The sequence below is a fragment of the Xenopus laevis genome, chromosome 7L (assembly GCF_017654675.1).
Source record: "Xenopus laevis strain J_2021 chromosome 7L, Xenopus_laevis_v10.1, whole genome shotgun sequence".
NCBI classification, from domain to species: Eukaryota; Metazoa; Chordata; class Amphibia; order Anura; family Pipidae; genus Xenopus; species Xenopus laevis.
The window spans coordinates 11,581,813-11,609,201 of record NC_054383.1 but is presented as its reverse complement, the minus strand read 5'-3'; the positions used below and the strand labels follow the sequence as shown (position 1 = coordinate 11,609,201).

Here is a 27,389-nt window from a genome sequence, read left to right as displayed (position 1 = left end):
ATGACTAGATAATAGCTTTGTAATTATGGTCTTGAGAGCACCAGAAGGAATATATATAGGAAGAATTCCTGTGAGCTGGATAGAAAGGGAACAATAACTGGATAAAGTAATATATATTTTTTTAAAGTTGTATTTTTGTTATCAAGTCATCAGGACAGACATTTTTGGTGGTGTCCCTCACATATGTATATAGGCAGCTGTAAGCCAACATACAGCAGGACACATTCTAAAGCAGAAAGGATTTCAGGAAGTCTGGAGGAGGGGCGTTTATAGAAAGAGCTGCTGTAAGCTTCTTTGTTGTAAGAGAAGAGGGGAAAAAAGTCACTGCACATACACACACACACACACACGCGCGCATCCCATATCCCAAGAAGAACTTTCCTGCAGTCAGCGAGGAAGAGGGGGAAAGAAAGTCAAGAGAAGAGCACCGTTACACGATGGAGCTAATAGTATTTCTCAATGCAGTCATTACGAGACTCCTTTTCATGCTTCACTCTTTGGTGGGAGTTTGGAGAGTCACGGTCATTAAAAAGGACAGCATGTATTGGCTTTTGGCTCTTGCCAACCTCCTTTTGTGCCTGGAGATGGTGTTGACGCTGAAATTTAAGAAAGGCAGAGGCTTGAAATGGTAAGAAACCCCTTGCATTTAATTGCTGAATGAATGCTTTCTCTCTTCTTACTTTTCTACTTTCATGGAGCATCTTCTTTTTCCTTCAGTACAGAAAATAGTCATCAATATACCCGAACTGTTCCTTTCTTTTGCTACCTGTAATATATAATGTGTTAAGGAGTAAGCTTTAAATTACTTGAATGCACTTTATTTACTTATTACGATTTCACAAGTGAATGGCAGGCTGCTGTCACATTTCATGCATCTTGGTAACCAGCAGGTTGACAGGGGAATCAGGCGACGAGTAAAAGCTCCACTGGGGCACGGACTGATGTGAATGATGTCTGGTAACGTGCTGCAGAAAGTGTCAGTACTATGTAATTAAAGGATAATAATTAATAAAGTGGATGTAATTATCTTGAGTTGCAACACTCCACCTGATGGAGCTTTCTCCTTGTTGGATGGAGCTGGAGACTTCAGGTTCAACACTTGATTAAGGTAATAATTGAGAGATCAGTTATGGAGAGGGCTCATGTATTACTATGTAAACATTTCTATCAACAGTTAGTAGTAGTAGTTTAAGTATGGTAAGGTCATCACACCAAAAGATGCCTAAAGCAGTCAACTCCAAAATGAATTAGTATAAAATAAAGTTCTCCCCTTAGGCATTGACTTTACTTTGTAACTAGTGCTGCAAACTTGGGTTCAATACCAACTAGGAAGTACAGTATCTAAATGGGGGTCCTAGAGACATTGGGGGGTCTCTTTGATTTCCCCCATAGTCATCAAGTCCCCCATAGTCATCAAGTACACTGTCTTCCAGTAAATGTGCCCTTATGTGTATGAGCCTGTGTGAGAGGAATTAGACTGTAAGTTCCCCAGGGAGTGAAATGAATTAAGTGCTGAGAGTATGTTGGCTCTAATAAAGGATTGTAATGTTCAGCACAATACAGTTCTTCCCTAACACTTTGCAAGTCTACTCTTTGCAAAATGTATTGTTTCCAAATAAGGTTCATAATTAAAAGACACATATCATAAAAGAAGGCACTGATTCCCAGCCCTAGCCTATTCTTGCATTCGTTCAATGACACCCTACAGTAGAATACATGTAGTAATATCATTATAATACACAAAAGCCATGAATATCTTGTAAATTATATCCTTATAAACGGTGAGTTCTGATGTCATCAGTTATAAACGGTGAGTTCTGATGTCATTTCTGTCACATGACTCACTGAAACTTGTGTATTATAATAAATAAAGTACCCCCAGTTGCAAAATATGAGGATATTAGAAGTTACCTTGGAGTTCCATGATCTGTATAAAAACACTCGGCCTTCGGCCTCGTGTTTTTATATGGTCATGAAGCTCCTCGGTAACTTATAATATCCTTATATTTTACAAGAGGGGGTACTTTATTCACTATATAATCTGATTCTACAGTACAACTGTGACTATAAAATATTGGCTAAAATTGTCCTGGCTCAGTTACCGACAGCAGCCAATCAACTGTAAGATTTTGTCAGTGAAGCTAAACTAAACCAGTCAAAGCTTATTGCTGATTGGCTGGTGTGGTGGGGGGGGGGGATGAAGATAAAGCAGCTTTTCCTATATAAATACCATTTTAATGCCAATGTTTTTTTTTAATGCTTTTCAAAAATGTCATTTAGCATTGATTTGCTTTGTTTTTGGTAAAGTAAAACACTGTATACTGTAAATTTGAGATCAAAGAATGATTATATAAGTATGATTTTTAATAAAATAATTTGCTGTAATGCCCAGTAATATTTAGTTACGCCACTGGCTGGCTGATGACAGTTAGGGGGATCATTGTATAGAATGTCTATTTGCTCTACTAGATGAACCTGAAACCCAGCTTAGAGTGAGATCCGGGGCAAATAAATATTTGATGTCCTAAATATTATTGGATCTGACCTGAATGGCTGAAGCATCAATATTTGCTTTGTCATGTTATTCGCTATGGGGTGGTGGAGAGTGACCAAAGGGTGGACCTGCAGTGGAGGTTTGAACTGCAAAAGTCTAACAACCACAGCTCCAGATGAACGGTCTATCCATATGTACCCAAGTGACATCCACTCCTCTGAAATGCTCTTAGTCTGTGGTTTGGAAACACCCAACTACTAGTTATTGGTTGGCAGTATATAAAATTTCTCCTCATCCCAAATCCAGCCAATGAGTGATGTATGTGACATACCGACTAACATCATGCACTCCAGGAGAACCATTATACTTTCACGCCAAGCTGATATTCTAGCCAGTGGATGCTTCAGACCGCTGATTTATATATTGTATAGTAACTTTTATAGGTTCCACCTGCATACTTTCATTATGTAAAACCCGTGTTCCCCCCAAGCATATCATTTACTTTATTCCCTTAACTCCATAATTTACATTCAGGTCCAGCAGTCAAAAATCATCAGGCCCCAATTATTGCTGACTACTTAAAATATAATTTTAGTCTTTTGGCAGATCATGTGTCGGATATCCATACAGTACAGGGTCCAAGCACAGTAACAGCAATAAAAAAAATATCCAGTCCAGATTTTTTTGTTGTTGTGGAAGCAGTTATATTACATGTATATTAAACTGGAATTTAACGTTTCCATTAAACTGTATCTGCCAATATACATGTTATGAGCCACCTGCAGACCTTGGCTTCAGATATGGATCTCAGCCTTCTGGTCAACTCTACTATAAGAAGTGATGTCAAAATAAGTGAACGCAGAAAGTATTTCTGTGTAAGTTGGTCATTTCATTCCATTGTGTGTTGGAACATGGTCCTCACAAGACAAGACTCGTTCCAACAGCCATGCCTGTCATAAAGATAATTGAGCAATCGTCATTTTCCTTAATGCATTGTTCCCTAGGGGCCTTGCTTTATTGGAGTCCAATGACAACTTCTCTAGAATCTACATAAAGAAAATGAATTAGGGAGCATCATCCATCAGGTTTGAGAAACAAAGCCTTCATGCAAGCGGGTGAAACTTTTCTAATAATTGTTGGGCAGGGCAACAGAAAAAGACTTATAATGGGCAAAAGTTTACCACCTTACCGGGAGGGATGCTTTGTGGGTGAAGGGGTTGGCCTTGGTAGTTTAAGAAGGGGTAGCTGACATTTATCTTAACCCAGACACAGGAAAGTGCTTCAGATCCTAGGGAAGTACTACAGGCAGGCTATGCAACCGCTTCCACATCTGCACAAGATCGGCTTGTTACCTCTGGGAGGGGTTGCTTTGTGGGTGAAGGGGTTGGAGACCTACGGAACACGTAGGGGCATTCCCCATGTGAAAATCTATAGCTACCAGGTGCAGGCTCGCACTTTGACTAGGTAGATAGTTACTCGGTAACCTCCAGGAGGGGACGTTGTGTGGGTAAATGGGTTGGTAATGAAACTTATTGTGGAGGTCAAAGTAATGTTTTACAGTTGTAATTGCCGTATTTCACCTTAGGGGTAGTTGAATATATTGACTAGACAATCGTCCTACTCCTGTACATAAGATCACACATGTACCAACAAACCTACAGCCTCCAGTTATTCCGGCCCCCTGCTCTTTACCTTTGTTTTAATCAATTTTGCGTGTATAGTGTATATTTAGTTGCACATTAAAACTTAAATTTTAAATGCTACAAATGAGTCTTTGGAATTAATAGATGGGTAGGTAAAGTTTCATGGGTCTACTTTTTTCTCTTCGTCTATTTATTCTCTAGAATATATCCTGTGTCCAGTAGCCATATACCTTGCAGTTATTTGTTGAAGGAGGTCGATAGCCATATGGAAGAAGGTCATGGATTGTATCACCCCAAACTGCACATACATTGTTTACTGCATAGTTACATTGCTTCTAGGGAAAGTAAGCGAAGCAACTCCTCTGGAACTGCTTTGGCTCCTACATCTATGGCTTCACCCTCTGTGATGAGGGAGCTTTGCCACCCCAGGCTGGCAGAGATTTTACAACAAAACTTGGAATAACACTCCATTAGAATGCCACATTTGGATCACAGAGGATTTTAAAGAGGCACATCTGTGTATCTTTTTGTACAACCCAACAGTGTTTAGTTCTTGGCCAAGGATTTTCACCCAAAAACACAGCCCAGGCATTTTTAAACTGTTTCTTGGAAGTAATAACCAAATGCCTCTGTTCCTCAGGCTAACGCTGAATTTGGTTTTTGAAAGTGAGGGAGACCTTTTGTCTTTTATACCTCTGACCAACATTGGGAGAAGGCCACATCAATGTGCTGACCTCGCCAAATGATCTGAACTTAACATGATTTGGCCACCAATAGGTCTAATTGGTATGATATGATTGGTTGGTCCCTGAACCAATGATAAAATCATAATGGGGGCCTATAATGAATGGAAGGGCCTAGTCAGCAGCTTGATGGCCAGCTATAGAGGAAAAGATGACCTTTTGTTATTTCTATGAGGAAACGGCCCCCAATTATTCGTCTCTAATGCCTTCCAGTTTAATTGTGTAACCATGTAAAATTGCAATCACTTTTTTTCCATTAAAAACCAAACCCTAATTTCCTAATCTTTCCAAATAATTTTATTGACCCATTGGTCTTATCAGATAATACAAACTCCTGGTATGGTGAAAGGAAGTAAGTTTTCTCCACTTTACAGCTTGTCCTGTTCAGATTAGCTGGCTGAGCCCCAAGGTGAAACTCTATCCTCCTAGAGCAGAGCACACGGACAACCCCAAAACACCCCTATCTTGCAAGTCATTTGTACCAAGATAAGTCCATTGCCCACAAGTTGTGATGGATTCATGTTAGAATGGCATCACTCCCTGTGTGCAGCTTAAATAATTGGATTAGCATCTGATTCAATTGGTGCAGATCAGTTGTGACCATTGATGCAACTCGTTGAGGGAACCTTGGAATTATCTACAACTTCAGGCTGATGGTTATATCAGTGTTTATTTGTGTCAGTGCATGTACTTGTGAATAATTCATCATAACAGGCTGGGCGGCATATGATTCACCCTACATTTTACCGTAACTGTTTTCTGATTGGGCTTCAATGAATGTCAAGGAAATATGTATTTTCCCTAAATGTAAACCCTAATTAGCCTTTAGTCTTGGTCCCTCCTTCACTGCTTATAGGTGGGGCAGCTCCATAACTTTGGAACTCGGGACACAGTTGGTGTAATTTAGTTTGGGTCAAGTCTAGAAACCCAGAGAAACCAATCAGCAAGCAGGATTTTCTAGTCACCTGAAACCAAATAATTGGTTGTGTCCGACCCAGGTATCTTGCCTCCAAACATATTACAACCACATTTGGTTCATATAAACATTCCAAGAGGCAAAGGAGCAAAGAGAACCAACAGGTCGACCTTCTCCTGCCACATCTGGATGAGATGTTGAAACAATTATAAACTGAGAGGAAAAACACAGGAGCGGAAAGAAAATAAGCCACGAAATTAGCTAATAAATGTGTCTTCTCAAGAAGTGAGTCAGACTCAGTGGTACTTTGTCCTAAATCATAAATGGCTGATTCATATACCATAGCTCTGCCGGTTGGGAACAGAAATCAAGTGTTGATCATTGCTGTCCTGACCTGTGAGCAGCCATTCCATGCTGAGCTTTTAAAGATAATTTCTAGCAAATGTATGAGGGAATAAACACAAATAACCCATATCCATCCCATAATAATACGTTTTAAAAAAGTTATTCATAAATAAAAATAGAAATAGTAAGTCTTAATTTTATCACATTGGTCAATAATGTATGGGTCCCTTTTAAAATGACTAAAAATTAAACCTGTCATTCTGAAAATGTGTAGCCAAGTTGTCTTTTGTTGATTACTAATTTCTATAAGAAAAATACATCTTATTAACCCCTTCTGTCTACAGGCTGTGCACTAGAACCCCAGTTTTATATACTTATAGACAACATGAATGGATGAGCTTCTTGCACTGCATTGATCCCTTTATTCCTGGGCAAGGTAGTGGTATATGGCAAAAAGAGATATGCACAACCGCTGTAATTTAGGTATGAGGGAAGAATAGATGTTTGCATTGGTAACTACCAACCCACACTTCTGAAATGTAACTAAATCTATGGGTCTTTTGCTTTCGCAAAATTTCAGCTACCAACATACTAAGCCAGCAAGGGATTGGAAGGGAATGTGACTGTGGGATAGCAGGTATAGTAGGGAGAGATGGTGCCTATAGTAACAGTGGATAATAGTCTCTGGGAAGGGAGTGTGACTGTGGGATAGCAGGTATAGTAGGGAGAGATGGTGTCTATAGTAACAGTGGGATAATAGTCTCTGGGAAGGGAGTGTGACTGTGGGATAGCAGGTATAGTAAGGAGAGATGGTGCCTATAGTAACAGTGGATAATCGTCTCTGGGAAGGGAGTGTGACTGTGGGATAGCAGGTATAGTAGGGAGAGATGGTACCTATAGTAACAGTGGATAATAGTCTCTGGGAAGGGAGTGTGACTGTGGGATAGCAGGTATAGTAGGGAGAGATGGTGTCTATAGTAACAGTGGATAATAGTCTCTGGGAAGGGAGTGTGACTGTGGGATAGCAGGTATAGTAGGGAGAGATGGTGCCTATAGTAACAGTGGATAATAGTCTCTGGGAAGGGAGTGTGACTGTGGAATAGCAGGTATAGTAGGGAGAGATGGTGTCTATAGTAACAGTGGATAATAGTCTCTGGGAAGGGAGTGTGACTGTGGGATAGCAGGTATAGTAGGGAGAGATGGTGTCTATAGTAACAGTGGATAATAGTCTCTGGGAAGGGAGTGTGACTGTGGGATAGCAGGTATAGTAGGGAGAGATGGTGTCTATAGTAACAGTGGGATAATAGTCTCTGGGAAGGGAGTGTGACTGTGGGATAGCAGGTATAGTAAGGAGAGATGGTGCCTATAGTAACAGTGGATAATAGTCTCTGGGAAGGGAGTGTGACTGTGGGATAGCAGGTATAGTAGGGAGAGATGGTGCCTATAGTAACAGTGGGATAATAGTCTCTGGGAAGGGAGTGTGACTGTGGGATAGCAGGTATAGTAGGGAGAGATGGTGTCTATAGTAACAGTGGGATAATAGTCTCTGGGAAGGGACTGTGACTGTGGGATAGCAGGTATAGTAGGGAGAGATGGTGCCTATAGTAACAGTGGGATAATAGTCTCTGGGAAGGGAGTGTGACTGTGGGATAGCAGGTATAGTAGGGAGAGATGGTGCCTATAGTAACAGTGGGATAATAGTCTCTGGGAAGGGAGTGTGACTGTGGGATAGCAGGTATAGTAGGGAGAGATGGTGCCTATAGTAACAGTGGATAATAGTCTCTGGGAAGGGAGTGTGACTGTGGGATAGCAGGTATAATAGGGAGAGATGGTGCCTATAGTAACAGTGGATAATAGTCTCTGGGAAGGGAGTGTGACTGTGGGATAGCAGGTATAGTAGGGAGAGATGGTGCCTATAGTAACAGTGGATAATAGTCTCTGGGAAGGGAGTGTGACTGTGGGATAGCAGGTATAGTAGGGAGAGATGGTGTCTATAGTAACAGTGGGATAATAGTCTCTGGGAAGGGGGTGTGACTGTGGGATAGCAGGTATAGTAGGGAGAGATGGTATCTATAGTAACAGAGGGATAATAGTCTCTGGGTAGTACAAATAATACAAATGACATTGGGCTAACTCTCTTGCTTTACAGGAAGATTGACAGGAAACTGTTTCTTTATACCAGAGTGATATCTGTCAGATTTGGGTGCTGGCCAATTCAGATTTGCTCTTAATAAATTAGAATTAATTTTTTCTCATTCTAATAAGTTCAATGGGTTTATTTTGTTCCTTCTATCTATCGGTTTGGGATAGAGATCATGAGAGCTGTGTGATGCCTTGGGCTATTAGGCATTCCATAATGGTGTTTATATACAAACCGCGCTATTAAAATATATTGTAAAACGTTGCCTTGTAATCTGTAGATCATTGATTGAGCTTTTTCATTAGAAAACCAGAGACTGAAACAGTTTGATTCACATGTATGTGTATGGCTGACGGTACTTCACTTGGAACAAACAGCCCAGCAGCTCAATTAATCAGTAATTTCACAAGTTGGCAGGTCCAAACAGTGGTGTAACGTAATATTACTGGGCCCCACAGCAAATTATTTTTCAGGCTCCATAAATTTCTAGAGATGGAACTGTTTTCTTAATATTTATTGAAATTGTATATGAATTAAGACCTCGTGGGGCTCCTATACCTCCTGGGCCTCCCCTGCAGCCACAGGGTCTGCTTCCTCTGGGTCCAAACGAATACAGATTGGTTGCTGGAGCTTAACGCAGAACTAAATCCTAAAAATGAATATGTTTAAAAATGTCATATTTTATATAGTGAACTTATTGCACGAGGCTAAAGTTTCAGCTTGTCAATAGCAGCAATGATCCAGGACTTCAAACTTGTCACAGGGGGTCACCATCTTGGAAAGTGTCTGTGACACTCACATGCTCAGTGGGCTCTGATTGGCTGTTGAGAAGCTAAGCTTAGGGCTCGTCACTAATTATCCAGCAGAAAATGAGCTTCCCCTGTAATATAAGCTGGTGCTACAGGTTTGCTGATTATTAAATTCTGATGCTAATTGCACTGGTTTCTGTGCTGCCATGTAGTAATTATCTGTATTAATTACTAATCAGCCTTATATTGTGACATTTCTATTCTATGTGTACTGTATATTGTGAGTGGGTCCCTAAGCTCAGTAAGTGACATCAGTACAGATCATGTGCAGTGAATCAGCAGAAAAGAAGATTGGGAGCTACTGGGGCATCTTTGGAGACACAGATCTTTACTGCTAAAGGGCTGTGGTTGCCTTGGGCTGGTACAGAAGCACAAAACATAATGTACAACATTTCTTGCTACTTCTGTAGTTGAGCTTTAGTTCTCCTTTAATGGAATAGATCAGGTCAAATGACATTATTCATTGTTGCATGAGCCCCTTAGTCTTTAATCCTTTTTATCAGAATATTCAGTATTCACAATGTGATCTTTGGAATGAGAATGCTAAAAGATTTGCCAATTGAGATTGAAATCTCTGTATTGAGGTAATTGAAAGTTACAAAGTCTTTACACAGGGAGAACATGTGTTTGACAACACAACCGCGTTACGAGGGTTGCTTTTTGGCAAACCAACGCTTTCTTCAGCACATGATGTCATTTGCAGGAGGAACACGCAGCTTTGGGAGCTGTAGAAAGCAACGAATGACCTTTGAAAGATTTTACAAGACTGGTATGATGTCAATGACAATAAACAGGCTTTTACCAGCAGGGACTGAGGAACTCATGCCATAAATCTGTTTCACAGTTGAACCACCCACCTCCCAAGCCAAGATGTGCCCAAACTCAAATAATAAACTTATATATCTGTCTGTGCCCATCTCACGGGAAGAGGATAAACAGTTCAACGGGTTTTTCTCCTAATTCTTTATCCTGAATCCTCGTAAAGGGTTGGTGCACCTTTAAAGGAGAAGGAAAGTCGTCTTGCAATTGGGGTTGCAAAATGTTAGGCACCCCCAAGTGATTGTATTTACTTACCTGAAACCCCGGGCCGGTGCTCCTATCAGCAGAAAACTGCACCGGCCCAGGGTCATACTAGTGAGCACCACGGATCGATCCATTGGCGGCCATACTTGCACTGGTTTATGGAGCAGAAAGACCAAACTTTGCTTCAGTACTTAACATCTATAGCAGCCAAGAGTCCCCCCTCCCCCCATGGGACCTGCTAGGGATACTATAGGCACACACAAGTGGTTGGTGTCCAATTCATTAGGCTTCCATAGATCTGACGTGCCAGTGGCACCAGTGCGGTACTTCTCCTGAGGTTCATTAGTGCCCATGAAATTGCATGGGATTCATCACCAAGATTTAAACAGACCCAATGGTGCTTACTACAAGTTGCAAGAAGCATGTATGGTTGTAATTTCTTTTATGAATGCTATAAGTTCAACTCAATTTTGCATACAAACTAGTACTCTGCAGTTGCATTGGCGGCTATAAATGCACCAGTTTATGTAGGAGAAAGACCAAACTTTGCTTCAGTTCTTAACATCTATAGCAGCCAAATGCCCCCCTCCCGATTTGGCCTGCTAGGGATACTATAGGCGCACAGAAGTGGTTGGTGTCCAATTCATTAGGTTTTCATAGATTTAACTTGATGGTACGGTACTTCTCCTCCTGAGTAGTGATGGGCGAATCTGTGGTGTTTCGCCAAATAATTTGTGAATTTCCAGCGAAATTCGTGAAACTGTGAAAAATTCTCAAACCAGTGTCTCGTTTTTGGACTCTGGCGTTGAAAAAAAAACGATGCAGGCGTCCATTTTTTATGCCAGCAAATTTCGGCTGGCGGTTTCGCAAATGTATTCGCTAGCGGCGAATCGCGAGAATTTGCCGCAAATTCGCCCATCACTACTCCTGAGGTTTGTTAGTGCCCATGAAATTGCATGGGATTAGTCATCGTGATCTAAACAGACCCAATGGTGATTAACTACGTTGCAAGGAGCATGTATGGGTACAATTGCTGTAATACTGTACATATTATCAATTCAACTAAATGTTGCATACAAACCAGTGTTCTGCATTTGCATTGGCGGCCATATATGTAGGAGAAAGACCAAACTTTGCTTCAGTTCTTAACACCAATAGCAGCCAAGAGTCTGTCCCCCCCGATGGGGCCTGCTAGGGATTCTATAGGCACAATCTTACCCCAATAAGTGTTGAAAAATTAGCAGCTGGCCTCTGGGGCTATAGATTACAATTATAAACAGTATATTTTATGCCAACCAGACCCAAACATCTGCCTACAGGCTCCATAAATAATGATGTCAAGCTACAAATTTCCCTGCCTGCTATTCGTATTTTAAATACATCAATAAAGCCATATATGTTTTTAAAAACTTGGTTCCACCATGGATGATGTTCCAGAAGTCCCTATGGTCCCGCTTTGGATTCCATGGCACTCTTCAGCAGCTCCTCCAGTATTTGCCAGAACCCACAGATTGCCAGTTGGGTCCTGCAACCAGGGGAGCAGCTTTTCTAACAGTCTACACAGATTTCTTTAGCCAAAACAAGCATTATGGGAGCTCTAGCACTTATGTGTGAGTGGGAATACGCAGTGATGGAATATTCCATGTATGCTGTAAGCTATGCCCCAACTTTTCCATCTATTTAAGGAAAAATAAAGAAAAGATAAACCCACCTGTCAGTATGGTATACTTTAATTGTAGTTGGACATTCATGCTAACTGCGAGCTGCCGTATAAACACAGACATTTATATATCATGGTCTGCCATACCTATGGCTATATGTTTGGAATCAGAAAAAATACTGCAGTCCCCATGGGTTGTGTTAATCCCCGGACGGCCTCCATAGTGACTGACAACTGTGTATATCTATCCTTACATTGGTGCAGCGCAGAGAGAGAAAGCAGTTTGGGCAGATTGTAATCTCGTCTGGCAAGAGGAAGCCTGACTTGGTGATTTATACTGCGCCGCAATTACAGGTACTCGGAGGGGTTTACAGAATGCAAGGACAAACGGCCAGATGAATGTTGCTTTAGTTACATCTGGCAAGGCTCACTCATACAATTTACAGAGCTGTTCCAGCAAAGGCTCGGGGAGAAATGGAAAGATTTATGTAAATCATTATTTATATAAATATATACAGTATTTTACTACTGTGCCTTGGAGGATTCATTCTGCATACGAACCAGGCGTATGCAACTAACCTGAAATTATTATAATACATTAAAATACCCATTTCTAGATATGGACATGCATTATTATTCAGCCTTTTACAACTGGCAGCAGGAAAGATGTTCTGCAAGACTGCAACGTGACGGTCACTAAGGAAATCTGATATCAGTTCCTTGTGGCTTTGGAGAAGTAGATCAGTGTCACTGTGTGTCAGGCCTCCAGTTCCAGAGAATAGAGAACAATCAATCAAATGACTTACGGCCTTTACAGGGGTGACATGTAAGCAATCTGCTATGTTAATCACATTCGGTTATATTCGGAATCTTCTACAGAACATGTGATACTGATGACTCATTGGCCAACCTAGAGTAGTGGTGTAGCCAGCGAAAGGGACAGAGTTTTGCCCAACTGTGGGGCAGGCCCAAGGAGTTGGCCGGCAAGTTGTGGTGAGGTTTGGTAACATTTTATTTTCCTGAAGGCAAATGATGTTAATGTTTGTGACTAACATCAGTGATGGGCGAATCTGTGCCGTTTCCGGTGAAAAATTTGTGAAATGCATTGAAGTCAATGGGCATCAAAAAATTTGCAGCAAATTCATGTGTATTTGTGTCACTAAGTAACATTTATTTTCTGTCCTAGTTCATCTTGGAGTCTGTGACGATTTTCACCCATTCAGGTCATAGAATACCTAGTAGAAGTAAATGTAGACCAACTCAGCGTCATACGGGGCCCTCATATCCCCCTGGGCCCACCTGAACCCACCCACCGCCCCCACTGATCCCCCACCACCACCCCCACTCAGGGCCGGAACTAGGGGTAGGCAGAGCAGGCACGTGCCTAGGGTGCAAAGCTTGGAGGGCGCCAGGCACGTACCTTTCTCCGCTTCCTACCCCTAGTCCGGCTGAGTGCGCTCCTCTCCTCTTCAGTCCTGCGTACTGTTTGTGTACCTGTGCATGCGTGCGCGTACAGGAGGAGAGCATACCGGAAGGGGATGCCAGTCAGTCAGCGCACATGCGCACGTACTTCCAGTGCGCACGGTGGAAGGGGCGCCACGGCTGGCTGGGTTGCCTGGGGCGCCTGGCCGGTGTGGCCCGGCCCTGCCCCCACTGGTATCCATCTCTTAGCAGAGCCTGACCTATCCATGTCTGACATCATCAGAAGCTGCAGGAAGGCCAAGGATATATAATGGTGGCCACAGATGTAGAGATCCACTCGGATCTCTCCCCGATATGCTCACACTGAAGTGGGCGATATCAGGCTGATCTGATTGTGGGCCCTAGGGCCCAATGATCGGATCAGAATGGATCCGATACGGGCGGTCGGATCATGGGACCACAAAAACTTACCGATGCGGCCGCGATCTGATGGGATTTTTTAACCTGCCTGATCGAGATCTGCCCGACTTTCAGATATCGATCGGGGAAGCCCATCAGATGGCCCCACACACGGGCCAATAAGCTGCCAACTCGGTCTGTTGGCAGCTTTTATCGACCCATGTATTTCGAGATTGCGGCTCTTGGGTTCGATCAGAAGAGTTTGGGCTGGAGTGGACCACAAAAACCACCTAGGTTTTTCCTTGTACTGTACTCTAGTGTGCCAGTCCATCTGAAATATACCAGGAGCTTAAGGCATCAGTGGTATGAGAGCAAATGCTCTATGCATGGGACTTGTGGTGCCCCTTAGTGCTCAAGCACTTGCACCTGTACCATAAGTAAATGATTCTTGTGTCTTTATACAGTTTTTAGACATTTTACATCTAAAACTAACAGCAATCCAGACCTGCAACTGGCAGCATCCCATCAACAGTTCAGGTGATAGGAAGCTCCTATGTCTGAGGAACGCTTCACTCAAAATGTATTGCTTTGTAAAGTCAAGAAAACAACCAGTTGTTCATGAAAGTCTGCCCATAAGAGGGCACTGTTTCTTTTATAGTCTTGGGATGAGTCACAAATAAGGTTGCTCCCACTTATTTAAAGACGTGCAGCTAAATAATACTTTTAGGGAAGGATATCCTTTATGAATACGTTGGGGGGGTTTGTGTAAAGAGCACAAATCTATCATCACTACTTTCATAAAAATGCTCACGATGTTTAACAGCCCTGCAGTAGCTACTGGAGAATCATGGGAGATGTCATTGATACAGACCAGTCTCCAGTGTTATTTGGGAAGTCCGGGAAAATACTTGCTACATTATGGAAAGAAATGATTGGTCTTCTTACAACATAAAAACAATTTTCAAGCAGCAATTATAAAATATTTCTCAAGTGAACGGTGCACGTTAATAAGAGGCAACTGTCACCGTGTGTCCATAAGTGGATGTTGTTGGTATAGGTTTCAGGAGTTTTAACAGATGGGCCAATTTTCCATTCTTACAAGGGAAGGTGAAAGGAGCAATTAGAAGGCTCTGTGCAAGGTCTTTGTTTTTGTGACTCTCCTGATATATTCCAGATGCATTCTCATAACCTCTATAAAGATATATCTGTGACGGGAATCATTTCTAGACAGAATTTTAAGGTAAAAATAGGAGTTTTACCATTGAAAGTGGAATACTGTATAAGGGGTCTTTTTGAACCCTCCAAGGCATTGACCAAAAATGAAAAAAATGAATATAATGTGCCTGTCCTCCTGTATTTTGGAGTGTAATGACCTGTGGCTGCCCCCCATGGGCATGGGGCCCCCGACTGTAGTTCCCTTGTGTAACCCCCTGAGGGCTGCCCTGGTCATGTATGAAAATAAATCCCTTACATTCCCATTTTGCTTGAATCTGTTCGTTGATGTGGTCCTGCGATCCGACCACCCATTACCCTTCATTATGATCACCTCAAGATGGGCATATCGGGGAGATATCCGCTCGTTTGGCGACATCGTAAAACGAACGGATCTCTCAGTGTATGGCCACTTTAAGCAGGGCCACCATCAGGGGGGCACTGGGGGTACTTTTTTCCCGGCCCGGGTCTGAAGGGGGGGTCGGCTGTGCTTCACTTTTGAAATAGTCAGGCCGACCCAAATCGGCAAAAAGACCCAAAGTCCTGAATCGGTGAAAAGACCTGAAGTCACGAGAACATTCAAAATTGAAGTCCTGAAGCGACGAAAGGACCCGAAGTCACGGAAGGAGGCGAAGTTGAAGTCCTAAATAGTGATGGGCGAATTTGGGGAGTTTCGCTTTTTTTAATCCCCTGGCCACCAATGTATTATTTTAATACTCTATAGGCCCCTGCCACCAATGTTTTTTTTAAAAATATTCTCTGGGCCCCAAATTATTTTAACTTGTAAGGGGGGCCCTGGCACCAAGGTTTTTTTATAAATATTCTCTGGGGCACCAATTTTTTTTTACCTGTAAGGGGGGCCCTGACCACCAATTTTTATGGGGGCCCTGGTGCCACAGTTTTTAACTTGTGAGGGGGCCCTGACCATCAATAGTTTTTATAACTTGTGTGTGTGTGTTACCTTTTTTAGCGCTGATGTCTGTGTGGTGTTTTAACTGTGGTGTGGAGTGGGTGGGATCTTGGGTGGGCGGGGCCTAGGGGCCCCTGAATATTTTGTTGTACGGGGCCCCATGATTTCTAATGGTGGCCCTGACCTTAAGGGTTAGGGTTATGCACACAAATTGACAGCAGTATGAAATAAAATACCACATGTATTGTGCCGTAATGGACTGCAATGGGTACAACAAGGTGCCCCTGGAGTTGTTCCAATGTTTTGCTCCAAACCACCAGAGTGGAAGAGTGTTCTTCATAAAGAAGCTGCTGCTGGGGAAAAGTCTGTAGCACTTGAATCCAGGGTTAGCACATCTCTCAGTATTAGTGATGGGCAAATAAATTTGGCAGACACAAATTTGCTGGTAATTTACGCATTTTGCCTCAAGCAAAATGATAAGCAAAACTGTGGCGACAATTCGCAGGCAAAAAAGCCGCTGCATCGATAAAAAAATTGTTGCGCGCATAAAAATTTTGTGCTTCGAAATTATTTGGACCAAATAATTGCGCGTATAAAAATTGTTGCTCGCGTCAAAATTGCCGCGCATCAAAATAATTTTGACACCCATTGACCAATGCATTTTGCAAATTTTTCACAGTTTCAGAAATACCGCACAGATTCGCTATTGAATGACCCCCACTGCATTCAGCAGAAATACATAGGCGGAACTGCCACTTATTATAGCCATTTCAATGTCAATCTTCATCTTTGATGCTCACATTGTGAATTTATTATCATGACTTTTACTGCTTTGCCTTTTATGCCTACGAGTGACAGTTTTTCAGCATGGGATCTTGGAAGCCAGCCTTTTAATGTATTTTTTATTTTTTAAATAATTCATATTTATTCATCTGCTGCCCTGCTTATAAATATTTGCAGTAAATTATCCCGATTCATCTTTCCAAAAGGGCATTTAATTCATAAAGATTCTTTTTCATTCTAATGAAACGCTTACTTGGTGATAAGGGGGGGGGGGAAACTGATTATTGCAAAAAATATATAATTCCAGAGCAGCTTCACTGATAAGGGCTAAGAAATTATGTAATTGCAATGACTAAATATCAACTTGGCTTCTAATTTCCTTTGTCATTAAAGGAGAAGTAAACCTGCCAAAGCAGTTTATTCCAAGTAGATTAGCCACAATAGTGCAAACTGTAAAACTACATTTATTCTGTAGAATGCTTGACCATACCTGAGTAAACAGCTCTAGAAGCTCTCTGTTTGTTTGGGATAGCAGCTGCCATATTAGCTTGGGGTGACATCACTTCCTGCCTAAGTCTCTCCCAACTCACTCATAGCTCTGAGCTCAGATTACAGAATGGAGGGGTCAAATGGAGGGGGATAGAGGAACAAACTGAGCATGCTCAAGCCCTAGCCCTGGAGGTATAAGCTGAAAACAGGAAGTCTGATACAGAAGCCCATGAGTACACAATAGAAGGAAAGGAATGTGGTGTTTCTTTTGACAGAGGACTCAGAGCAGCATTACTTTGAGGGTTACTGGTATATTTATATAGATCTTTCTGATAAAGCTTACTTAGTTTTAGCCTTTCCTTCTCCTTCAATAGGTTCATTTGACATATGACACTTATATATTCACAGGTTTTCACCACCAATATTCTGCTACCTGCTAAGTATTGTCCCATCTCTTTGGCTTCTTGAAATAAACTATGACTCAGAGGTAAAGTATTATAATAATAATATAATAATAATAGTATAATAATAAAACCAATGAATGATCTTCTTACATATCGTATGTGTTAATTCATCTAGATTCAGAAAGACCTGAAATACTGTATAGTGATGGGTGAATCTGTGCCGTTTCGCTGAAAAATTTGTGAATTTGCAGTGAAATCGCGAACCGGCGGAAAATTCGCAAAACGCATTGAAGCCAATGGGCAGAATAATTTTGATGAGGAAGATTTTTCACATGCGAATTGTTGCCGTAGTTTCATGTATTAGATCGCTTGCGGCGAAACGTGGAAATTCACTGCAAATTCGTGTCTGCCGAATTTATTCGCCCATCACTACTGATATATATATTTTGCCTGCACATTGAGTTTTCTTTCTTATGTACTGTCTATACTGCTTGGGTTTCTTTCTCATAAATACACTGTACATTGGATTTTATTTATAATATATTGTATATACCCTGCCTATTCATTGGGTTTTCTTTCTGTCTGGGTATATAGATATTAGGGATGCACCGAATCCTGGATTCGGTTCGGGAATTCGAATTTTTTCAGCAGGGTTCGGATTCAGGCGAATCCTTGTGCCTGGCCGAACCGAATCTGAATTTGCATATGTAAATTAGGGGCGGGTAGGGAAATGAGGTGACTTTTCATCCACTTTTTCCTTTCCTGCCCCTAATTTGCATATGCAAATTAGGCTTCAGATTCAGTTCAGTATTTGGCTGAATCTTTCATCAAGGATTCGGGGATTAGGCCGAATCCCAAATAGTGGATTCAGTGCATCCCTAATATATTACTATATCTATATATATATATATCTATATATATATATATATATATATATATATATATAGATAGAATGATAGATATATCTATATAGATAGTCTTATATAGATAGATATATACATCTAGTATATACAATTAATGGAATCTGCACTAATAAAGATGGTCCAATGTTGCTATTAACACAATTTTTATCTTTTTCTTTATTTCAGCCGTGTAATAAAAACAAAACATTGGACAATCTCCCAATGTTACAGGATAACGCTACTCTCATTGGAGACCCAGTGGCTGTTGTTAAAACGGTAAGTGTGTTGTAAGTGTTCTGTTTGTAACACTTGGCTGAATTTTATTTTGTTAAGTCATGATGTCATTATATCCCCATTTCTACTAATTTATCTGAGAAATTCTGATGTTCTTTAACCTACAAGTAGAAGAAACCACCACCAGTAAATGAGCTGGCACTGTTTTTTTGGACATTAATCATGAGATATGGCAAAACCTTGGTGCGCCTGATGTTGTATCTATGCTAAAATAGTAAGTTAAGTTGAAAAAAGACACACGCTCATCAGGTTCGACCTTTTAGGTTTATATATAACCTGCCTAACTGCCAGTTGATCCAGAGGAAGGCGAAAAAACCCATCTGAAGCCTCTCCAATTTGCATTCAGATGGGGAAATAATTCCTTCCTGACTCCAAAATGGATCGGACCAGTCCCTGGATCAACTTGTACTATGAGCTATCTCCCATATCCCTGTATTCTCTCCTTTGCTAAACACCATCCAACCCCTTCTTAAAGCTATCTAATGTATCTTCTTCTCTCTTACATCACAGGCCGTGGCTTTCGTTAGTGCCATTTGTGAAACTGTTTGGACCCTTGGACTCCACCAAACATTCCTCCTGCTTCTGATAATTGGTAAATGGCTCCTTCCCATCGGATCAGGAACAACACGGGACCAGCTTTCTCAGCTGCTTCTCATGTTTGTGGGTACTGCAGCCGACATCTTGGAATTCACCAGTGAGACCCTAGAACAAGACAATGTAAGGTACAAAACTATTTGGAGTTCAAAATTATCAACAAAAAAAAAGGAAACCCTCAAAACAAGACAAATTAATGTAAAATTGATCCGGACATTCTTCAGGGAACTTTTGCAATTTACATGTAATATAAAATATATTGAACGTAAAACTTCAGCGCCACCTGCTGTTCATTTCAGTCAACTGGCTATAGTCATCAGAAAATTAATTTGTTGAGAAACGGAAAGCTTATAACTGACCAGATAAAATGTCAGATGACTCTTCTCTGCTCACTAACTTCATTTTTTAAGCAGAGCAACATCCAAAAACTTTGATTTTCAAATCAAATACATTTTCAGAGTACTGTAGCAAGGCAGCCAAAATAAAGTACCGAATTGTTGGTACCCTGTAGGATTGATGTTTGTAAAGGTCTATTGTGGTCAGATTGATTTGAAGATAGTGGTATTGGGTCCCTTTATTAGGTTGACCAGTATCCAGTGGGATGTGGAAAGATTATTCTAGATTTACAGTGGGTTTTCTATTTTCCTTTCAGCATGGATGCAGAAATGATATCCAAAATCTGGGGAAATGTCTGAGCCATCGAGTTTTTCTGTTCGTTCAATGTTAAAAAGGTCCCCAATGAAAGAAGCTGAGTCGATTTGCAAGTCTTATATGATGCAGAGGGATTTTGTTGGGTTCAGGACCTTGTAGATTCACTTGCAAAACAGCAGGCAGAGGTTTCTCCTGATTGATGTCATTACAGTTTTTGATCTAAAGACTGGTGTAAAACAAAACAATCCTATTGGGTTCATTAAATATTTAAATGTTTATAGCTGACTTCCAATATACAGAAAACCCCCTTATCAGGAAAACACCCATTCCCAATTCCAGATAATAAAACTCATAGCAATATTTTTCCTATGAAATTAACCACATACACCAACTCAAAGGGGCCGATTCACTAAGGGTCGTTAATTAACCCTCGATATTCGACTAGGAATTAAAATCCTTCGACTTGAATATTGAAGTCGAAGGATTTAGCTCAGATAGTTCAATCGAACGATAAAATCCTTCGAATCGAACGATTCGAAGGATTTTAATCCAACGATCGAAGGAATATCCTTTGATCAAAAAGTTAGGCAAGCCTATGGGGACTTTCCCCATAGGCTAACATTGACTTCGGTAGCTTTTAGATGGCGGGTCGAATTTTTTTTTAAAGAGACATTCAAATGGTCGAATAGTCGAACGATTTTTACTACAAATCCTTCGATTCGAAGTCGTAGTCGAAGGTCGAAGTAGCCCATTCGATGGTCGAAGTAGCCCAAAAAAAACTTCGAAATTCGGCCCCAAAGTGTATGTGAGGTCTCTTGCTTCCTGGGGCAACTTGACCCTGTACATCTGGGTTGCTAGAGTAATTCTCACTTAATTGTTGTCTGGTTTATTTCCCCTTTAAAAAAATATGTTGCTTTTTTTTTTTTACTTCCACACTGCACTTAATAATAATAATGATGGGCGATTCGCCGCAGGGAATAAATACACAGAAACGTGTTTTTTGGACGCCGGCGCATTTTCGACAGTGAACGAGACACCGGCACTGCTTCGCAAATTTTTCGTCGTTTCGTGAATATATCGCCGTTTTGCGAATTTCGCTGGAAATTCACAGATTTTTTGGCGAAACGCCCCAAATTCGCCCATCACAACTTAATAATACTAAAAGAGCAGTCACGTGTTACACCATGAAAATAAGGACAATTCAATTGCCAGAGATCAAACAAACAGTTCGTTGTAATTTGTAAATAAGTCTTGAGGTCAAATGACTTCATTTAAAAAAAAAAAAAGGAGATTTCTGGGGTTATTATTCATTATTGTCATTTATTATGCACAGCAAGATCATGCTGAGATTTCATTCTTGCACAGTTCCCGAAGAGTTCACCTTGCCTTTTTATAACCAATATAGTTCCTAAAAATGCAAGAATATTATATTTTGATTTTTTTTTTACTATTAAAATGACTATCCGTGTTGGAATATTGGTCAAGAATATCTGAATGTTAAAGGAGAAGAATAATTTTTGCAGGCAGGGGTAGAGATGATAACTGATTGTGTAATGGAACTAATGTAAGGAAACTATGAATATTAAAAAGGGAAAATATACTGTAAGTAGGGACACAAATACATCTTATGTGTAGGTTTAAAGTGCCTTGAGCTTTTATATCATTTAGCCTAGTAGGCAATTCTATTATGTGCTTACATCTCAGGGCTCCATGCTTAAAGAGATTCTGTCATGATTTTTATGATGTCGTTTTTATTTCTAAATCTTTACACTGAAAATAATTCACTCTACAATATAAAATGTCATTCCTGAACCATCAAGTGTATTTTTTAGTTGTAATATTGGTGTGTAGGTACATCTCAGGTCATTTTGCCGGGTCATGTGCTTTCAGAAAGAGCCAGCACTTTAGGATGGAACTGCTTTCTGGCAGGCTGTTGTTTCTCCTACTCAATGTAACTGAATGTGTCTCAGTGGGACCTGGATTTTACTATTTAGTGTTGTTCTTAGATCTACCAGGCAGCTGTTATCTTGTGTTAGGGAGCTGCTATCTGGTTACCTTCCCATTGTTCTGTTGTTAAAATGCTGGGGAGGGGGGTGATATCACTCCAAATTGCAGTACAGCAGTAAAGAGTGACTGAAGTTTATCAGAGCACAAAACACATGACTGAGTGAAGCTGGGAAACTGACAATATGTCTAGCCCCATGTCAGATTTCAAAATAAAATATAAAAAAATCTGTTTGCTCTTTTGAAAAATGGATTTCAGTGCAGAATTCTGCTGGAGCAGCACTATTACCTGATGCGTTTGGAAAAAATGTGACAGTATCCCTTTAAATGCAGGGCCCTGCATGGGATTAGGAATGGTGATGAGCACAATGTTTCTATCAGGCATGAATTTATGGAAAGTAAATGATTTTTGGCTTGATTGCTTCTTACCCAGAATCATGGAATTCAGGTAAATGCTTGAAATGCACATGATTCTGTTTAAGAAAAGTTTGTGCGAAGCAGCTGGTGAAGGCACATGCTACACAGATAGAGTAGAAAGGGGCACACACAGGAGGAGCTGCATTTCCTCTTCACTTTTATTCTTTTATTCTTCTGATGCTCCATGCGCTGATTGAAGTGGTGTATTAGGTATCGGTCTGGGTTGCACAACCTCCATACATGAACTAAAAATTGTAGGAAAAATTAATTGGTTTATGTTTGTCCAACTGAAGAAGCATGAAACATGTCAATCTGACACTCTCGATAAAAGTCTGCATATTCAATAGCATGGATGAAAGAGAGATAAAAGATAGATATATAAAAAAAAAAGGGGCATGCGATGGCGGCCCCCCAATTGTATTCATACATATGAATATTGTGTAAGCTATGCGTTAACACAGTAATGCAACTTCACCAAGAACTGGCACAGGCCTCCCATTGTTGATACAACACCATCTAAAGACTGGGCGAAGAGTTTTGAGTGCTAAGGGGTCGCAAGGGTTTAACATTTGTTGTAGAATTGAGATTTATATCACTTTAAAATTGTCACTGCTTTTAACACAAGTTGTTTCTCTTTCAGGAATAATATGATTCTGGTTTATTCTATCCTTGCTGTCTGGACATGGAGTATGCTGCAGTTCCCTCTTGACCTTGCTGGTAAGCACTCTTTCAATCACCCCTCTAATTGATCTCTATTGAAACGTGCGCTCTAAAGTGCCTGAAATCTCTGATGCCAAAGTGCCTGTGCCCTGTGGGTCATAGGGGCAAATTTACTAAAGGGCGAAGTGACTAACGCTGGCGAAAATTCGCCAGCATTATGTCATTTCGGTACTTTGACGATTTACTAACGTGCGCAGGCGTAACTTCACTAGCGAAGGAGATAACTTCGCACTCTAACGCCGGGTGAATTTTCGCTCTGATGACCGTACGTAACTACGCAAATTCACTAAGATGTGGATTTTACTGAACGTTAGCTGTTCCGCCAGACTTGCCTTTGCCAGCTCAGACCAGGCAAAGTGCAATGGACTGTATAGGAAATCCTCAATTTTCCCCCAAAAAACACCGGCGTCTTTTCACTTTTTAAGGGTGATAGGCTGCAAAGGTCCGTGAAAAATATTTTGGGTATCCAGGCTTCCCCCTACATTTCCTAACATATGGCACATAAACTATACACTGAGCTCATGTGTAGGGCAATATAATGAATCCCTCGACGTAACGACGCTGGTTAGATGTTAGTGAATTAGCATTGTTTGGGCGAATTTACACTGGCGAAGTGTTGCGATGTGAGCGAAGCGGATGCTAGCGCAAATTCAGCACTTAGTGAATCTGCCCCCATAGAGTCAATCTGAAATACATAGACAGCAGCACTACCTTCTCACCTTAGAGTGCAGTAAACCCCCGTGTTGAACATGAGTGCAAAGAACAGGGCTTGTGCTGAACATACATTTTGCCCATTGTTTTAATCACACAAATCTATGTTTTTTGTTATTTCTTGAGCTAGGCAGTGAGACTGATAATTAGATTCCCAGTGCACAGATAATTCCTCTGAAGAATGGACTGCTAACAAAACAGTCACAACAAAGGCTGGAATGAGAGGAAAGTTCTCACGACATCATTGCTGACATCAGACCAATTGTCTGCCCAGTGATGTCATAGGCTGAAAGAAAATCACCCTGGACAGCTTGTTAGATAGACTTTAGATAAACCACCGACGGTTTCATTACTCTTTCATTACTATTTTTCAGACAGTCATCAAGCTAAATGTCATCCTAATTTACATTTAGGGGGGAAGCTGTTTCCCTAGCCTGAGTTAAAGTATTCTCCAGGCAGTTCAGTCACTGGCCAGTGGGTGTCATAGTTTTTAACAGGGGAAGTCAACAAGTGCTCAGCCTCTCTTTGAATCCTACCTGCTGCAGAACATGGAGGTGGCCTAAGTTAGAGTCCTGCGCAGAACCAATTTCTAAGACCCGGACCCGACGCGAACTGCAATCCGCATATTTACCCACTTTGATCCCCTACCCAACCCGGACCCGCAACTGCCTTATACGCAACCGGCTGACCACCATCAAACAGGAAGTGGTGTTGCTGCAAACCAGAAGTGACATCATCAAAAGTGGGCAGCAACAGCAACAAGTTTTGGAAAACTTTAAAAGGAGTAAAATATATACAATTTAATATAAGATACGAAATTTAGATGAGACCCCATCCACAGACCCGCGACCCACAACCCACAGACCGGCATCTATACCGGCACCTGAAAATCCTACCCTTATTCCGCAGGGTGTCTGCTTTTTTTGCGGATACCGGACCCGCTGCAGAACTCTAGCCTGAGTGGAAGTAGGCCCAGTATGTGTAGATAATTTGAGGTTCGTTAGTAATAACTAACTCCAGGAGTGAAAGTTAAGATTAGGGCAGCTAGTGAGCAGCCTGAGAAGCCAGAAGCATTAGAAATCCTGGCAAACCATTCACAGAGTAATGGCTAAATACTTGGGATTGAACATTTCTGAGTTTACTCAATCCACTTTAATTATTGATCCCTGATGGGTAAAGCACTGGTTGTGTTCTTTGTACCAGCAAATGCTGAATATTTGTACTATTTATTGTCCTTCTGGAGGTTGCGCTATGTTCTGTAAATAAAAATGTATCATTTGTTTTAAGAACCAATGGCAACCCAATTGATTTAATCAATCTGAGCCTTGCTCCACTAAGTCCGCGAGGCCCATTCCATAGATTTAGGGGGTTATTTACTAAAATCTGTTTTTATCTCATTATTTAATTCAAAAAACCACGACCAAACTCCCATACCCGATTTTTTCTTATTTCTCATTTAAAAAAACGCAATAAAATCAGTTTGGAACAAAACTTGAAAAATTGGTGTTTTGCTTAAAAAATAAAAAAAAAAAATAATTTTTTCAGGTTTTATGCCCGAAACGCTCCAATTTTTCCTGATATCATGTAAAACCCCAGAATTTTCAGATTTTTGGACGAAACTCAGCGCAGACCATGATATCTTCATATTTGAAATAGGACCACTGCCATTGAGTTCAACAGGACCTTGACAGGTGGGAGATGGAGGATTTTCTAATTTTAGCTTCGGTGTATAATAAATTTGGAAAAAAACATTTTCTCTAAAAATGTGTGCTTTCTAGTAAAAACAACAAATTTTTGAGTTTAATAAATAACCCCCTAAGAGTCCCTGTTTATTTGCAAGGTTAATGGATAGTTATGGAATATCATGATTCCATTATTTATTCCAACTATTGGGTTACATATATACTGTACTTATTTTTCTGCAAATAGTTTCGATTATGGGATAAATGATGCTTAAACCATAGATATTTTATAACACATTATATTTTTATTCACAGTGCAAAACATTGCGTGCCAACCAACTACTGTGACAAAGAACCGCCTGTACATGTTGGTCTGCAGATACAGCGCCGACCTTTGGAACATTGGAATAAGCCTGTTGATCCAGGACGGCCCTTTCCTCGTCTCCAGATTGATACTCATGGCCTACTTCAATGTCATAAACCAGATGTTGGTGTTTTTCACTGCCAAGAATATTTTGGTAGTGATGTTGCAGCTTTACCGTCTCGTAGTCCTGGTGATGGACTTCCGCTCATCCTTGGAAAATCAAAAACACAATACGAAAGGAGAAGAAAGCTACTGTCCATGTGCATCAACCGATGAAGAGGGGAATTTCCCCGTGAGCAATACTGATGCAGAAACAAAGAGTTTGGAAAACAGCAGTGCAGTAGTTGCTCTTGAAGATTCTGAAGGTGGAAATCTATGAACCCTACACTGTGCGCCACTTTCACATTCTGGGATGGCACATTCTGATTATGTTTGATTACCAAAAGGATGATAGATCTTTGTTCAGGGATGGACTGGCCTGCCTGAGGACCAGAAGATCTCCTGAACTTAGTAGTGGCAATTCCCATCAGCCCTTTTCTTATAGGCCTTTAGAACTATTTAAACCTATAACATTTTAACACTAGTCATATCTAATTGGGAGATAGGACCCAGGATATCAGTTTGTCTGGTGGGTGTCTGAAAAGGATGTCCAACCTGGGGTTCTCCAGATGTTGATGGGTCAGTTGGGCATCCTGGAATGACACATATATTGTTTACTTAGATTTAGGCACCTACATGTGTATCTTTGATTCTGAGCAGCACAAGAAACATTTATATTTTATCTATTAACAAATACATTGGGTCAACACTAAAAAAAAACACCCAACGCAAGACCAAAAAGACAGTGTGGATCCCCTTATTTTTCATTTATACAACTGACACAATTTGTCATTATTGTTAGATAAAAAGTTGCAAAAACATTAAAAACAAAGTACTGTATAAGTTTAAAAATAATAAAATCTTGTTTTTGAATTGGTTGTAGTTTTGTTTGTTTGTGTGTCATAAATGTACATATGTGGTACAGGTATGAGAATAACATTTCTAGAAAGCTCTGAATTATGGGAAGGCCATCTTCCATAGACTGCATTTTAAGCAAATAATTTAGATTTAAAATGTATTCGTTTTGTCTGATTCGTTATCCAGAAACCCTTTATCCAGAATGTTCCTAATTATGGGATGGCCACATCCCTATAGATTCCATTTTATCCAAATTTTTAAAAATTATTTCTTCTTTCTCTGTAATAATAAAACAGTACCTTGTACTTGATCCCAACTAAGATATAATTAATCCTTATTGGAAGCAGAACCAGTCTATTGGGTTTATTTAATGTTTACATGCTTTTCTAGTAGACTATTTAAGTATGAAGATCCAAAGTACGGAAAGATCCCTTATCCAGCAACCCACATGCCCCCAGCATTCTGGATAACAGGGAGTAGTCCTGACCTAGGGTCCTGAGCTGTAAAATATGAAGGGATGGGCGAATTTTTTCACCTTGTTTCTATGATGACCATAGAATTGTATGGCGGCGTGCAAGAAAATGACATGCGTCAAAAAAATTTGCTGTGTGACAAAAAAATTGACGCCCATAGACTTTAATGGGCATCGTCGACATTTTGCTGGCGGTGAATTTTTGGCGAAGCGAAACAGGTCAAATTCG

General features: G+C 40.7%; 1 protein-coding gene across 1 annotated transcript; it reads left to right on the top strand.

The window, feature by feature from the left end:
• Positions 1 to 172: 172 nt before the first annotated feature.
• On the top strand, positions 173 to 26,703 carry tmem26.L (transmembrane protein 26 L homeolog). Its single transcript, XM_018225109.2, has 6 exons — positions 173 to 628; positions 17,397 to 17,475; positions 18,481 to 18,570; positions 19,099 to 19,310; positions 22,895 to 22,971; positions 25,683 to 26,703. The coding sequence occupies exons 1-6, from the start codon at positions 438 to 440 to the stop codon at positions 26,108 to 26,110; spliced, it is 1,077 nt and encodes a 358-aa protein (XP_018080598.1). The 5' UTR covers positions 173 to 437; the 3' UTR covers positions 26,111 to 26,703.
• Positions 26,704 to 27,389: the final 686 nt, after the last annotated feature.

Coding starts and splice junctions, on each gene's coding strand:
- tmem26.L (XM_018225109.2), top strand. CDS start 438: ATGGAGCTAATAGTATTTCTCAATGCAGTCATTACGAGACTCCTTTTC. Junction 17,476..18,480: donor AAATAAACTATGACTCAGAG/GTAAAGTATTAT, acceptor TCTTTATTTCAG/CCGTGTAATAAAAACAAAAC. Junction 18,571..19,098: donor CAGTGGCTGTTGTTAAAACG/GTAAGTGTGTTG, acceptor CTTACATCACAG/GCCGTGGCTTTCGTTAGTGC.